General features: G+C 58.5%; 1 protein-coding gene across 1 annotated transcript; it reads left to right on the plus strand.

The window, feature by feature from the left end:
* Positions 1 to 4,917: 4,917 nt before the first annotated feature.
* On the plus strand, positions 4,918 to 12,013 carry KDELR1 (KDEL endoplasmic reticulum protein retention receptor 1). The gene is made up of 5 exons (XM_004440219.3): positions 4,918 to 5,172; positions 5,809 to 5,909; positions 6,107 to 6,265; positions 10,031 to 10,283; positions 11,268 to 12,013. The coding sequence occupies exons 1-5, from the start codon at positions 5,082 to 5,084 to the stop codon at positions 11,300 to 11,302; spliced, it is 639 nt and encodes a 212-aa protein (XP_004440276.1). The 5' UTR covers positions 4,918 to 5,081; the 3' UTR covers positions 11,303 to 12,013.
* Positions 12,014 to 13,818: the final 1,805 nt, after the last annotated feature.

A 13,818-nucleotide genomic window follows, 5' to 3' on the forward strand; every position in this document is an offset into this window, starting at 1 on the left:
CTTCCCAGAGATCCTGGGCCACTGTCTCCCCAGGGATAGGGGTGGGGGCTCCTAGCATGGCCATCCCTCCTAAATCCCAGCTCTTCCTTGCTCCTCCTCTCCTCTGCCCTTCCCAAGCAGCTGGCTCAACCAGCGCTCAGAATAGCCCCCCTTCTGCCCCAAAATAACCCACAGCTGTGGTCTGGCCCCCGTGGGGTTTACACTCGCTCCCCCCTCCCTTCCCAGTGGCAGGAAGCCCTCAGGCCCCCTCTGCCTCTCTCACACCCACCCCTGCCTGACCTCTGCCCTTAGGGACACCAGGGTCCTGCTCCCTGCTGAGGCCCAAGAGGGCAGCTCCAGCCCCACCCTTCACAGAAGGTTGGGTGCCCAGTCTTCTCCCGTTAGGGATTCGAGAGGGCAGTCTCCCACCCCTCCAGAGACTGAGAATTGGCATCCCCAGCCGCTGGAGGACTCTGGCGGCCCAATCCCCAGATCCTACATCCTCAGGGAACACACTGTCCAGACCTCCAATCTCCACTTCCTCGTGAGCCTCAGTCCTCACTTCCATCCCCAAGGGGCTAGAGTCCAGACCCCCGTCCCCTGTCCTGTAAGGGACTCAGGATACTGAGCCCCCAGCCCCTTTCTCAGACACAGAAACTCTATCTTCCAACTTCTCCCATAAAGACTCAGGAGTCCTGGCCCTGGGCCCCCCTCCTCCCCCAGGACCCAGGAGTCTTGGCCCGCTCCTGCCCTTAGACTCAGGAGTCCGAGTCCCCAGCCTTTTCTATGCCCAGCAACCAGGAGTCCAGGCCCCCAGCCCTCTCCTCCCTTAAGGACCCCCTTTTTGTCTCAAACCCCATCAGTCTCAACATCCTGGGCACCCCCCTAGCACCAGCCTCCCAGTCTCCCCACTCAGGTCCTGTACAGCACAGCCTGCCCCCAGCTGAGGAGGAGGAGGGTGCCAGAGATTCTTGGGGTGTCTCTGTCACCGTTGCTCCCCCCCAATCCACCACAGAAGAGATGAGAGGCCACTTTGATCAACAGCCCGCCCCCCCTCACGTCGTGCTGCAGACGGCATCCGTTCCCCCCACCTCCAGCACCCGTCTCTCCCCACCCTAATCCTGGTACTCAGATGAGGCTGGAAGGGTATTCCAGAACCTTGAGGAAGGGGTGGTAGCTTGGGGCGAGGGGTGCCAGAGGCCTGGATGCCCTCAAGGTCCTTGGCAGGGGTATTAATAGCAGACTCATAGCTCTGAGAAGGGAGGGGAGAGCGGGAGGAGAGAGGGAGAGGGACGGCCGGCAAGGGGGGAGACTGATGCGGGCAGGGGGGGTGCAGAGGGAAGGTGAGATGGAGAGATGGGGGATAGAGATATGGGGTGTCAGGTAGGTGGGGCTGGGGAGAGGGAGCAAAGTGTTAGAGAAATGGGGAGTCAGGAGGTCTGAGGTGTAGAAACCCAGGAAAAAGGGGCTCAGAGAGGGAGACGGAGAGGGGGCGGAGGAGAGTCCCCAAGAGGCAAGGGAACTAGGGGGGCCAAGACCCCTGCTTGCCATGCCATCCTCCTCCTTCCCTGAGGCCCCTGGCCAACTTTCCCTGTCCTAGATCTGGGGGGTCCCTGTCCCCACCCCCACGCCTGCATCCCCTCCCCCAGCCTTACCTTTTCATGACCCTGTTCTGTGGGGGCAATTTCAGGGGGGCCAGGACCGGAACCCGGAGTCCAGCAACCCGAAGATCGGCGGAGGGCTCAGGAAGCCGTTGGGGGGGCAGGCCCTGGGGCGGCGGCGGCAGCGGCGGTGGCAGTGGCGGCAGCAGCGGGGACCTCCTGCCTGTCCCTGGCTCCAGCTCGCCCTCCTCTTCTTCTGTCCCGTCCTGCCCTGTCTGTCCCCCAAGGTTGCAGCCACCCAGACTAGGCGAGGACGCCGCTACACATGTTGCGCTGGAAGTTGGGCCCCGGACATTGCGGAGGCTGTCGGGCTGTCCTCTCGCCGCCCCGACCCCGTGGGGATCCCCCCTCCGCCCACCCGGGGTGCCCCCCTCTGCCACTTCAGCCCCGGCTCCTCCCCTGGTCCATGTGTCCGGTCCCGCCTCTCTCTGGCTCATTCGCGCACCCCCCCCTTTGTGGCCTCAGCGCCCCCCCCACCAGCATCTATGTCTGTCTGTCTGTCTGGGTCACCTCTGAAGCGGGTGGCTGGTGTGTGTGTTTGTATGAGGGGCGGGAGACCGCCTGTCTGGGGAACTGCTTGCCCCTTCCTCGCTTGGCTGCCTCCAGACCCCTCCTTGCTGCCCTCACTCTCAAGCACAGGCAGACACACACGCACACACGCACAACCTCACTTCCCTGGGATTCCCCTCAACATCCCCGGAGCTTGAGGAGGGAGACACACACACACACAGATACACACAGAGGGGCTCCGATGGGGGCCGGGCTGCCACTGCTGTCTGGGGCTGTTCGGACAGACAGGAGGACACAGGCAGCCGGGAATGCCAGACGCCCGGCAGGACGCAGGCAGGAGGCACAGAGCCCAGGTACACACCATCCATCTGGGTTTGGGGGGCTGTGGGGAGGAAACTGGGGGGCCCACGACACCCAGGCAGGCATCTCAGGGTCGGTACAGAGACAGACCCCTCCCTCCCTCCCTCTGCCGCCGCCGCAGCCCTTACAGACACACCCCCCCCTCCACCAGCCCAGCCCGACACCCTGACACACAGATCCTCACCGGGCAGATGGCAGACGCACGAGAGACCCCTGGGGGCCGGGCGGACCCACCCAGGCTGACACCCCTCAGCTGGGCACCGGTGGCCGAGGGAGGCTGCGGGCAGGCGGAGGGTGGCGGCGGCAGCCGCGGCTTGGAGAAGCCAGAGCGGGAGGGACTCACACACTCGCTCTGTTCTCGCACACACACACTCACTCGGGATGCGATTAACATTCAGTCCCCGTCCGCCCCTGCCGGGAGACCCACAGCCCCCACTCTTGGCCTCCCTGGGGACCCCTCCTCCTGCCAGGGCTGGGGGAGGGGGCTGCCCCCCACCTCCAGCTCCCAGCCTCTGCCTTCCTCCTGGGACAAGAGAGTGAGGGGATGCAAATAAAAAGGAAGCGGGGCGGGGGGGAGGGAAGGGGGGGCGGGCAGGGACTCAAAACCCAGCATTGAGACATCAGCTTCGGACCTGGACTCCAGGGCCTGGGGGCTGCTGCCCTCTGCCCCCTCCTGACTTTGAGGCTGAGAAGCAGGAGGCCATTCCCGGACTTTGGTCTCCGCCATGCTTGCACCCATCTTTTGGCTTCTATTGCCCCAGAAGGCCAGGCCTGCAAACTAGGTCTCCATACTGAAGCCAGGAGTCCAGGCTCCCAGCGCCCTCCTCCCTCAGACCCAGGAGTCCGGGCCCCCAGCCCCTCCTCCCCCAGACCCAGGAGTCCGGGCCCCCAGCCCCTCCTCCCTCAGACCCAGGAGTCCGGGCCCCCAGCCCCTCCTCCCTCAGACCCAGGAGTCCAGGCCTCTGCCTCCCTTCTCCACTGGTACCCAATAATTGGGGCTACCTCCTCCAGGCCCGAGTCCCTTTTAGGCACTCAGACCCCATCCCCCCAGCGCAAAACACCCTCAGGGGCTCATGAGTCCAAGACTCATGGACGTCACCCTCAGGAACACAGTCCATCCAGCCCTCTGAGGAAAACAATACCTCTGTACCCCTTGTTTTATTGAGGGACCCCGGCCTCCATCACCCACAGGCACTCAAACATCCAGGAGGAAAGCAGCGTCTGCCCCTTCCTAGACACAGCCAGACCCCCAGAGGGTCCCTCAAGGCCAGCTGCCCAGCTCCTGCCCCTCCTGCTAGAGAAGCCAGACCCAGCGATTCTGTAAAGTGCTGGGATGGACTGTGGTGCAGGACACCTGGGCTTCTGAGGGTGGAAGCCGAGAGCGGGTGTGTGTGTGTGTGTGTGCATGTGCCAGGGTCTAGGAGAGCAAGGGTGAAGGCTCACATTAGTGCAGAAGAAGACTTGGGGCCTGAATCAGCAGGTCGCAGAGGGAGGAAGGGACGGTGGATCTAGACTCCTGGGGCCAGGATGCTTGAGGTGGAACCCTAAATCCCAAGGAAGGAAAACCGAACTCCTGGGTCTGAGGGAGGAGGGGCTGGGGACCCTGCCTCCTGAGTCTGAAGGAGGAGGGGCTGGGGGCCCGGACTCTTAGGTCTGAGGGAGGGGCTGGGGGCCTGGACTCTTAGGTCTGAGGGAGGAGGGGCTGGGGGCCCGGACTCTTAGGTCTGAGGGAGGAGGGGGCTGGGGGCCCGGACTCTTAGGTCTGAGGGAGGAGGGGGCTGGGGGCCCGGACTCCTGGGTCTGAGGGAGGAGGGGCTGGGGCCCGGACTCTTAGGTCTGAGGGAGGAGGGGCTGGGGGCCTGGACTCTTAGGTCTGAGGGAGGAGGGGCTGGGGGCTGGACTCCTGGGTCTGAGGGAGGACGATGGAGTTCCAGACTCCAGGGTGCTGGTGGAGGAAGATGCTGGGGGCCTAGGCTCCCGGGTCTGAGGGAGGGGCTGGGGGCTGCTTTCTTGTCTTTTGGGTGGATTGGAGCTGGAGGCCCCTGAAAAGGGACAGAAGCCGGCAGCCCAGCCTCTGGATCCCTGTCTAGGATTTTTCAAGCTCAGAGACCAGCCTCCTGAATCCCTGTCAAGGGCAGAGGCTGGGCGGCCGGGCTGCGACCCTTACCGAGGCACAGACTGCCTGGGGGAGCAGGTGCCGGATTTGAGAGTTTCAGACCCCAGCGACCCCGCAAGTTCCTAGGAGGCGGCGTTGGGGGTGCATTCAGCGCCGACTCTGCAAGCCGGGAGGTGCGGGGTAGGGGGCGCCCGAGAGCCGGGACTCCGCCCTCGGGGGCGGGGCCTCCCGGCCCGGACTCCTCCCCCTCGCCCTCCTCCCTCTTCCCAGCTCCAGCTCGGCCACCAGCTCCGGCCTCGGCTCCCCCTCCCAGAGCCCCCTCCCCGGAGCGGAGCCCACCCGAGGCCCCCCCTCCTGCCCCCCAGCCCAGCCGCCCAGCCAGAACAGCAGCCCCAGGGGGCAGCCGCCCGCCAGCCTGCCTCCCTCCAGCCCAGCCTGCCGGACCCCCCCCAACCATGAATCTCTTCCGATTCCTGGGAGACCTCTCCCACCTCCTAGCCATCATCTTGCTACTGCTCAAAATCTGGAAGTCCCGCTCTTGTGCCGGTGAGACGCCCACCGGGGCGGGAGAAGGGGGACATCCCAGGACTCAGGGAAGGGTTTGGAGGCACTAGGGGGACGGGTCCCTCTTCCCACTGCTTGCTGGGGATCCCGCTTTCAGGGCCGGGGTCACCAGGGGGTCTGTTTCCTTCCCCAGCCTGGGGTTGCATGCAGTTTGGTGGGGGTGGCTCCAGGCCCCCAATTCAGCCTTCCCCAGCCTCTCTGTGGGCGGCCCCCCGGTTCCGGGGCTGGGAACAGGGAGCCGTGGCAGGCAGGGAGGTGGCTGGGAGTTGGTGACGTGGACCGTGGCAGCCAGGAAGGGAGCGGGAAGGAAGCAACCGGTTTTGAGGGGCTGAGGTCAAGTGGGGTCCTCCCGAGGCCTCACCTTGGGTCTGGAGTGTAGGAGGACCCCGAGGGGACCAGGGGTGGCCATGAGGCCTAGCTTGGGACAGAGCCGCGGGCTGGAGTAGCTCCGGGGCCGGGCTGCCCCCTGGCTGTGGGCCGTGGGAAAGGGCCCTGCTCAGGCGGGGCAGTCTGGGGAGGCCTCTGGGGACAGCTGCGCTCCAGAGCCAGGCGCTGGGCCTTGGCTTATTCCCCATGCGGCCCACCCCCAGCCTCCTCCTCTCTCTCTCTGGACCACAGGGATTTCGGGGAAGAGCCAGGTCCTGTTTGCTGTAGTGTTCACCGCCCGGTACCTGGACCTCTTCACCAACTACATCTCCCTCTACAACACGTGCATGAAGGTAAGGGCTTGGCCCCACCTGGCCGGCCCTCCTGAGGGGGAGCCAGGTGAGGGTCCGAGGGAGGAGGGGCTGGGGGCCCGGACTCCCGGGTCTGAGGGAGGAGGGGCTGGGGGCCTGGACTCTTGGGTCCCAGCCTATTAGGGGCGCAGGCCCCGTGCTGCGAGCTGAAGCACGCTCCTCATCATTCCCCTCAACAGGTGGTCTACATCGCCTGCTCCTTCACCACAGTCTGGATGATTTACAGCAAGTTCAAAGCTACTTATGATGGGAACCATGATACCTTCCGGGTGGAGTTCCTCGTTGTCCCCACAGCCATCCTGGCATTCCTGGTCAACCATGACTTTACCCCTCTGGAGGTAGGCAGCCTGGGAGGGTCCCTGTAGTGGTGGGATGGGCTGTGGCAGAACGGCTATGGACAGTGGACCCTCTCAAGGGCTTCCTTCTGCAGGGTTTGCTCAAACTTCCTTATTTTAGGACATGTGAGTTCAGCGCACAGTCTCTGGGGTCAGATGATATTAATGCAAGAGCAGCACTCACCCTGTGCCAGATGTTGCTCCAAGCATCTCACCTGCATTAACTCCTGACTGTTCACAGCAGCCCCATTTGACAGATGAGAAAACCGAGGCATAGAGTCTAAATGACTCGCCCAAGGTCGTTGACTGAATGAATACCTCAGGAATTGGGACCAGGGGCTCTGGAGCCAGGCTACTTGGCTTTGAATCCCAGATATGCTACTTTCTATTAGCGTGACCTTGGGCATTTGCCTTGACCTCCCTGTGCCCCATGTGTAAAGTCAAGGTCAGGTCATTATGTGGATTTACTGAGATAATGCAGCATGGCCTGGTGGTTGAACCTCTAGAACCAGAAAGCAGGGATTTCAAGCCTGTGTCTAACACTCCGCAGCTGTGGGACGCTGGGCAAGCCATGTAATTTCTCTGTGCCTCAGTTTCCTCGTCTGTAAAATGGGGATGACCAATTCCCACTTCCTAGGGTTCTAATGCAGGGTTGATGTTGGGCAAGCAGCATCTGGGGCCGGCCCGGTGGGGCGAGCAGTTAAGTGCGTGTGCTCCGCTGCGGCGGCCTGGGGTTCGCCAGTTCGGATCCCGGGCACGCACTGACATACCACTTGTCAAGCCACGCTGTGGCGGCGTCCCATATAAAGTGGAGGAAGATGGGCATGGATGTTAGCCCAGGGCCAGTCTTCCTCAGCAAAAAGAGGAGGATTGGCAGATGTTAGCTCAGGGCTGATCTTCCTCATAAAAATAAATAAATAAATAAATAAAGCAGTATCTGGCATCAGGTGGGAAGTGCTGTGTCCACGCTCGTTTAGTGACAGAAGTGTTTAGCACCATGCTGGTACTTTTGCTCCTAAACGTTAGCTGTCGTGGTTTTTCTTGCATGGCATTTTGGTGGGACCTGTACAAATTCCTGGGAAGAATTTTGAGAGGGCCTGTGCTACATCTGTGCTCTCCCGCCTCCTGGGGCCTGGCAGGGATCAAATTCAGAGCAGCCTTGTAGGAAGCTGGCCCTGAGTGGCCAGAAGTGCTGATGTTTTCAACGGAAGCCACAATTTAGGAGTTTTCCTGCAAGATCTTGCTTTAAAATTTTGGCCGCAGATCCAAAATATATTTCTAAAAGCCCCCTGTAGGCCAGACACATTTGAGAGAGGGTGACTTTGGCCCATGGGTTCCATAAATGTCCAGGGAGGCTGCACCATGCTGTGGAGGGAACCCCCGGGCTTGTCTCCAGACCCTGAACTTTGCAAACATATCGTTGTCACCGACTTGCCCAGACCACTCAAGCTGGGCCTGTTTTGCAGATGGGGAGACTGAGGCACAGGGAGGCAGTGGGGCTTGCTTTCGGTGGAAGAGGCCAGACCAGACCCTAGGCCTCTTGACTCCAGCTTTTGTGGTTCCCTCATTCAGAAGGGGGAGGTCACTTGTGCAAAGCATTGGCACCGACTGTGTGTCCTGCTCCGCGCTGGCCATTCTAAATGCGTCGTCATCCCGTCTGACCCCTCGGCCACCCCGGGAAGCAGATGCCCTCACCCCCATTTCTTGGAGGACTAAGGTGAGGTTCAGAGGGGAGGGCTTACCGGATTTGAACCCAGGGCCGCCTGCTTTCAAAGCCCATGATATTAAATGGTGCATGCTAAAAAAATTATTTTTTAATCGTACAAGAAAGCTCTTCTTCTTTAAAAATCCAGATGTTATGAATAGATAAGGTAAACACGATGAAAAGGTGACCTTCCATCTCCTCTTATGTCGTGGTGCTATTCCCCAAGGGTGACCCCAGGGGTAAGAGTTGGCTGTGCATCAATTTAATGGGTATGTTTCTCGAGAGTGTCAACTAACCTGACTTGCTAAGAGCCTCCTTGGAGGATTCTGGGTGATGCTGGGAGCAAACCCTGGAGTCCAGCCTCCTGGGTAGGAATCTGTCTACCCGCATTTTAGCTGTGTGACCTTGGGCCTCAGTTTCCTCATCTGTATAATGGGGATAACAATAGGACTTACCTCGTAGAGTTAAGGCATAAGCCGGTTAGGGCCAGCCCGGTGGCACAGCAGTTAAGTGTGCGTGCTCCACTTCGGCGGCCTGAGGGTTCGCAGGTTCGGATCCTGCGTGCGCACCGCCGCACTGCTTGTCAAGCCATGCTGTGGCAGCGTGCTATATAAAATGGAGGAAGGTGGGCACAGATACTAGCCCAGGGCCAATCTTCCTCAGCAAAAAGAGGAGGATTGGCACGGATGTTAGCTCAGGGCTGATCTTCCTCACAAAAAAAATAAAATAAAATAAAATAAACTTAAGCTGGTTAATACCCATAAGGTGTGTGGAGCAGTGCTGTGGATGTCATAAATGCTGTCTAAGCGTGAGTTGTTATGAATACGTCATGTTCCCCACTTCCTTCCCACAAATCAAAACAGCTGAGGAGGAGCCACACCTGCCACCTGGCCTTGTTGTTTGAGGGGAGGTTTCGGTGTGTCTGCAGATGACAGATCACCCCAGGTGGGACTTTCAGGGAGCTGAGAACTGAAAAGGGGCTGACACATGTCTTCCGTCCTTCTTCCCCCTCCTACGATGCCCCGTCCTGCTCACGAGGGATGGCTGCCAGTGCTCCCTCAATGGCGGCTGGGGCATGACTGAGTCAGGGGGTCACTAAGTCGTAGGACCCTGGGCCTCACATTCTGGCTCACATTTTGGTGAGATCTGCCAGGAAGGAGATAAGATGGGGCGATGTGACAGTCCTTGGGGGGAGGATGGTCAGGGGAGGCCTCTTTCAGGAAGTGACTGATGAGCTGAGGCTGAAAGGAGGCAGAAGAGGCAGAATGTGACAATCTGGGGGAAGAGCTGAGGGAACAGCAAGTGCAAAGGCCCTAGGGCAGGAAGGAGCTTGGTGTGTTGGAAGACCGGATAGAAGGCCTGGGTGGCTGTAGTCCTGAGAGCGACGGGAGGGAGTAGGAGAGGAGGCTGTATTGGGAAGGGCCTTGAAGGCCGAGGTTGGGAATTTGGATTTTACTCTGGTTATGATAAGAAGTAGCTACTGAAGGGTTTTAAGCTAGGGAGTGCCATAGTCTGATTTCTGATTTATGTCTCTAAAGATTACAAATTGAACGTCGCCCCTAAAAGGGCAGGAAAATCATCCCCATTTTAGAGATCAAGAAGTGGAGGCTCGGAGAATCCGGGTCTCATAGAAGGGAAGTCTCAGAGCCAAGATTCCGACCTGGTCTGCCTTTTGGAGAGGCTTAAATGCAAAGTGCCCATGAGCACCAACTTTGACCCCTGAGTGTGAATTCCATCTCTGCCGCTTACTAGCCACGTGGTCGTGGGCAAGTCTCTTACCCTCGCTGGGTTTCAGTTTCCTCATCTGTAGAATGAGGATGCTGATAATAGCACCTCCCTCACGTTGTGGGGTCGTTTGAGGATTAAGTGGGGGAATGCACATCACGCGGGCAGAGCGGCGTCTGGCACACAGTAAGCGTGCCCGGCAGGGGTCACTGTACCCACTCCCCTCTTTCCAGCATCACTGCCTCTGTAACCGCCATGCTGTCCTCTGCCTTGTCCCCCGCCCTGTCCCCTCCTGCCTCGTCCTGCCCTCTGCCCCCCGCTCCCCGGCCTCCCCGCAGATCCTCTGGACCTTCTCCATATACCTGGAGTCGGTGGCCATCCTGCCACAGCTGTTCATGGTGAGCAAGACGGGCGAGGCAGAGACCATCACCAGCCACTACTTGTTTGCGCTGGGCGTCTACCGCACGCTCTATCTCTTCAACTGGATTTGGCGCTACCACTTCGAGGGCTTCTTCGACCTCATCGCCATCGTGGCGGGCCTGGTCCAGACGGTCCTCTACTGCGATTTCTTCTACCTCTATATCACCAAAGGTAGCTGGCATGGGGGGCTGACTGGAAGGGATCCTGCTCCCTCTCCAGCTCCTCAGCCTCTCTCGGAATCTGTCCTAAGCCCTCTTCCTGCCCTGAGGTTCCAGATCCATAGTGTTTCAGTCTCACACCCATAAAAAATCCAGAATCCCCATCTCCTCTGCGCCAGCTCAGAGAAGGGAGGGTCTCCTCTCTGTTCATTGGTCTCTGTCCTCACCTTCGGGGACTGGGGCCCATTCATTCATTCATTCATTCAACCAGCAAATATTGAGTACTTTCTGTGCCCCTGGCCAGGTGCTAGGCTCTGGGGACGCAGCAATAGGAAAAAAGATGGACACGGCCCTCCTCTCCCCTTATATTTATATTCTACTGGGGGGAGATGGCGATTGACAAGTAAAGACAGATGATGGCAAATAGTGAGAAGGGCTATGACAGAAAGAAGCCAGGGGTGTGTTAGTGAACAACTGTGGAGGGGGCTCCTCTGCATGGGGGCTCGCCAGAGGGGCCTCTTTGAGGAGATGATGATTAAAGCAGGGACATGAGAGATTAGGAGTCAGTCAGTGTGAAGGAAAGAGGGGAGAGAAGGGCAGAGACCTGGAGGCAGCCCAAAGCCCTTCAGGATTGAGGCTGGGAGGGTGGGAGGGGGTGGTCTTGCCTGGAGCCCTGCCAGACCTCTCTGACCCCAGTGCCCCCCAAGATCCAAGGCCTCTAGCCTGAGAGTCCTTCAGGGTGGGAGAGGAGCAGCCAGCACTGGAAGAAATGGGGCCTCGTGCCTCCTTTGCTCAGCCCCTAGGACGAGACTAGGGTCCCCCAGCCCCACCCCATAGTAATTCAGGCTGATCCCCACAGTTGATAATCCGGGGTCCTGGGGCCAACCTTCCTTGCATCTCTGCCCAGCCCAGCGGCCAAGCCCCTGCTCTGGGGGTGGGAAGCCCTCCCCTCCGCAGGGGCCCCATGGTGATGCCTGCCCCCTCTCTCTCCTCCCAGTCCTGAAGGGGAAGAAGCTTAGTTTGCCGGCGTAACCCTGGTTCTCGCCACCCCTCTCCTCGGCAGCGGCGAGAGGCAGAGGAAGGTGACAAAAGACGAAGAAGCTTCCCGTCCAGGGGTGACTTTTTTAAGAACCAACCTCTCCCCGCTCCCCATCCCCCCTCCTGCCGGGTTTCAGGGGGGCGGTGGAGGACCCACGTCTTGGGGAGTTCAGGACCTGGGCTGTTTGTAGTTTTTTGCCTTTTAGAGAAGAAAAAAAAAATCTTTCCACTGTTTAGTTTTTGATTCTGATGCCTCCTTTCTCTTCTACTCTCTGGCCCCGATTTTTATAAACTGTTTTTGGTGTCCTGTGGGGTGGGGCAGGGTCGGAGGTGTTTTCCCTCCCCCAAGTCCCTCGGCTCCCTTCTAGATCGTTCTCCCAGCCCCACTGGTTGCCAAACACTAAATCTGCCGACACCCGCCTGCCCGGCCTCCCACCATGGCCGTGAACACGGTCCCCGCACCCCAAACTTCTGGGTTAGGGAGAGGGAGGAGGGGAGAGAAGGTCTCCCCTGATTTTTCACAATAATTTTTTTCCAGAGTTTCGGGTTTTTGGTCTTGTCCTCATTTTTTTGGCAATTTAGGGGGGCAAGTGGCCGGGCATGGGAAGGGGGCTGGCCCGAGGGTCACCATGACTCTACTGCCGTGTTTTTGTACAGAATTGATGGTTGATTCTTTGTTCTCTTGAAATAAACTGAGGAAAATGATGCCTCCCTTTCGCTACTCCTTGCCCTCTCTCCTTGGCGTTTGTGGGGTCCTGCCCGGCGCCTCTCTCTGCTTTTCTGCTTTACCCCATTGACTGTCCGCAGGCGACCAGAGGTCTGAGAGGAACAGGAAGATGAGAAACTGGGTCTCCTGAGACTCTCAGCTCTACCCTGACCCCTCACAGCTCCACTGGAGAAGAGGTTTTGGAAAAAAAAAATCTCGAAGATTCTTATCTTGGCGCCACACTTCCTTGACAGTTCTCCCAACCCACAGGGTTGCAGAGGACCTTCAAGAGTGTGTGTTTTGGGGGCTGGCCCCGTGGTGTAGTGGTTAAAGTTCGGCACGCTCCGCTTCCGCGGCCCGGGTTCGCGGGTTTGGATCCCAGGCGCAGACCTACGCCACTCGTCAGCCATGCTGTGGCAGCGACCCACGTACAAAATAGAGGAAGATGGGCACAGATGTTAGCTCAGGGCTAATCTTCCTCAAGCAAAAAAAAGAGGAAGATTGGCAACAGATGTTAGCTCAAGGCCAGTCTTGCTCAGGGGAAAAAAAAAAAAAAAGTGTGTTTTGGAGGTCACCAGTGGGCAGCCCCTGTCACACTCTCATTTGGCATTTAGTTGCTCCACTCCGTTTTCTTAAAAAAAAAAAAAAATGGGTTGCCAGCCTTTGAAAACCAGATTTTCACATTAAAATCTGAATTTCTGGCTTCTCTTGAAAAAAAATCCATCAATCTGACAAAGCCGGGTCCTCATTTCTGGGTGGCAGCAGATGGCTGGAGCTGAATGGGTGGGATGCGAGCTTTCCCCACGGTCCCCAGGACTTGGCTAAGGGGTTGTTCCCATTTATTCCTGGGCTGACACTGTTGTTTTTGGTTTTTGTTTTGTGGAGTTAAAAGAAAAGTGGGATATTTTCCACGTCTCCCTCCAGGTTGGCCTCCCAGCTGGCCCATTTCTTCCTCTTGCGTTACCTCCCTGGCCCTTGTAAGCTCCTGGAGTTTTGAGCCCTGATTTACAGTCCCTAAGACCCTCCTTAACCGCCTCCAGTTCTCCTGTTGGACGGCGCTGGAAGCTTCGGGAGGCAGGTAGCTGGCGTTTACTGAGCGTTTCATAAGTACCAGGCGATGTATGTTGCATGGATGAGCCCACTGGATGCTCACGGCACCCCTCAAGAGGGGACACTTTGCAGAGGAGGAAACAGGCTTAGAGGGGTGAGTGGTAGAGGTGGGGTTTGTACTCCAACTTCCTGACCCTGGAGCCTGTGTGTTTAACCACCACACTGGGGTTTTTTTAACTGTTTTTTCTTTCTTTGAAGCCAAGGGACCTTGTGGTTAGAGGAATTTTGTCCAGAAGCCTCATATGGAAACGCAGGAGCAGGGCTGCTTGGGGTGATGTGGGTTGGGAGGTGGCCCCTCTTTGAACGCAGTCTGAAAACCATCAATCACAATCTGGTCCGAGTCTGTAGTTTTACAGCCAACACAACTCGGGCCCAGAGAAATTAAGTGACACGTCCCAGGTTATCCAGCTGGCAACAGGGTGAGGACGACAGCTTGGAGTCCTCCCATTTCCCACGCCAGGACGCTGCCCTCTCCACTCCACTGCTGCCCTTTTCTCCCGATGCCCACAGGGGCCGTGTCCTGTTTATTTCTGTGGCCCCAGAACTGAGCACTGGGCCCGCCACATGGGATGCCTCAAAAAGGGGACCATGGAACCCACATTTGACTCCCCACAACTTGTACCCCTTTGTCCGGTTTGTAAACGAATGCTCTGCAGGCCCCTGTTTTGTTCGGCCTGCATAACATTAAATTTTT

The sequence above is a fragment of the Ceratotherium simum genome, chromosome 33 (assembly GCF_057802395.1).
Source record: "Ceratotherium simum simum isolate JZ-2026a chromosome 33, ASM5780239v1, whole genome shotgun sequence".
Classification (NCBI taxonomy): domain Eukaryota; kingdom Metazoa; phylum Chordata; class Mammalia; order Perissodactyla; family Rhinocerotidae; genus Ceratotherium; species Ceratotherium simum.

Excerpts from the sequence above, each read along its gene's own strand:
- KDELR1 (XM_004440219.3), top strand. The coding sequence starts at position 5,082 with ATGAATCTCTTCCGATTCCTGGGAGACCTCTCCCACCTCCTAGCCATC. Across the intron at positions 5,910-6,106 it reads TCTACAACACGTGCATGAAG|GTGGTCTACATCGCCTGCTC; the intron begins GTAAGGGCTTGG and ends TCCCCTCAACAG. Across the intron at positions 6,266-10,030 it reads ATGACTTTACCCCTCTGGAG|ATCCTCTGGACCTTCTCCAT; the intron begins GTAGGCAGCCTG and ends GCCTCCCCGCAG.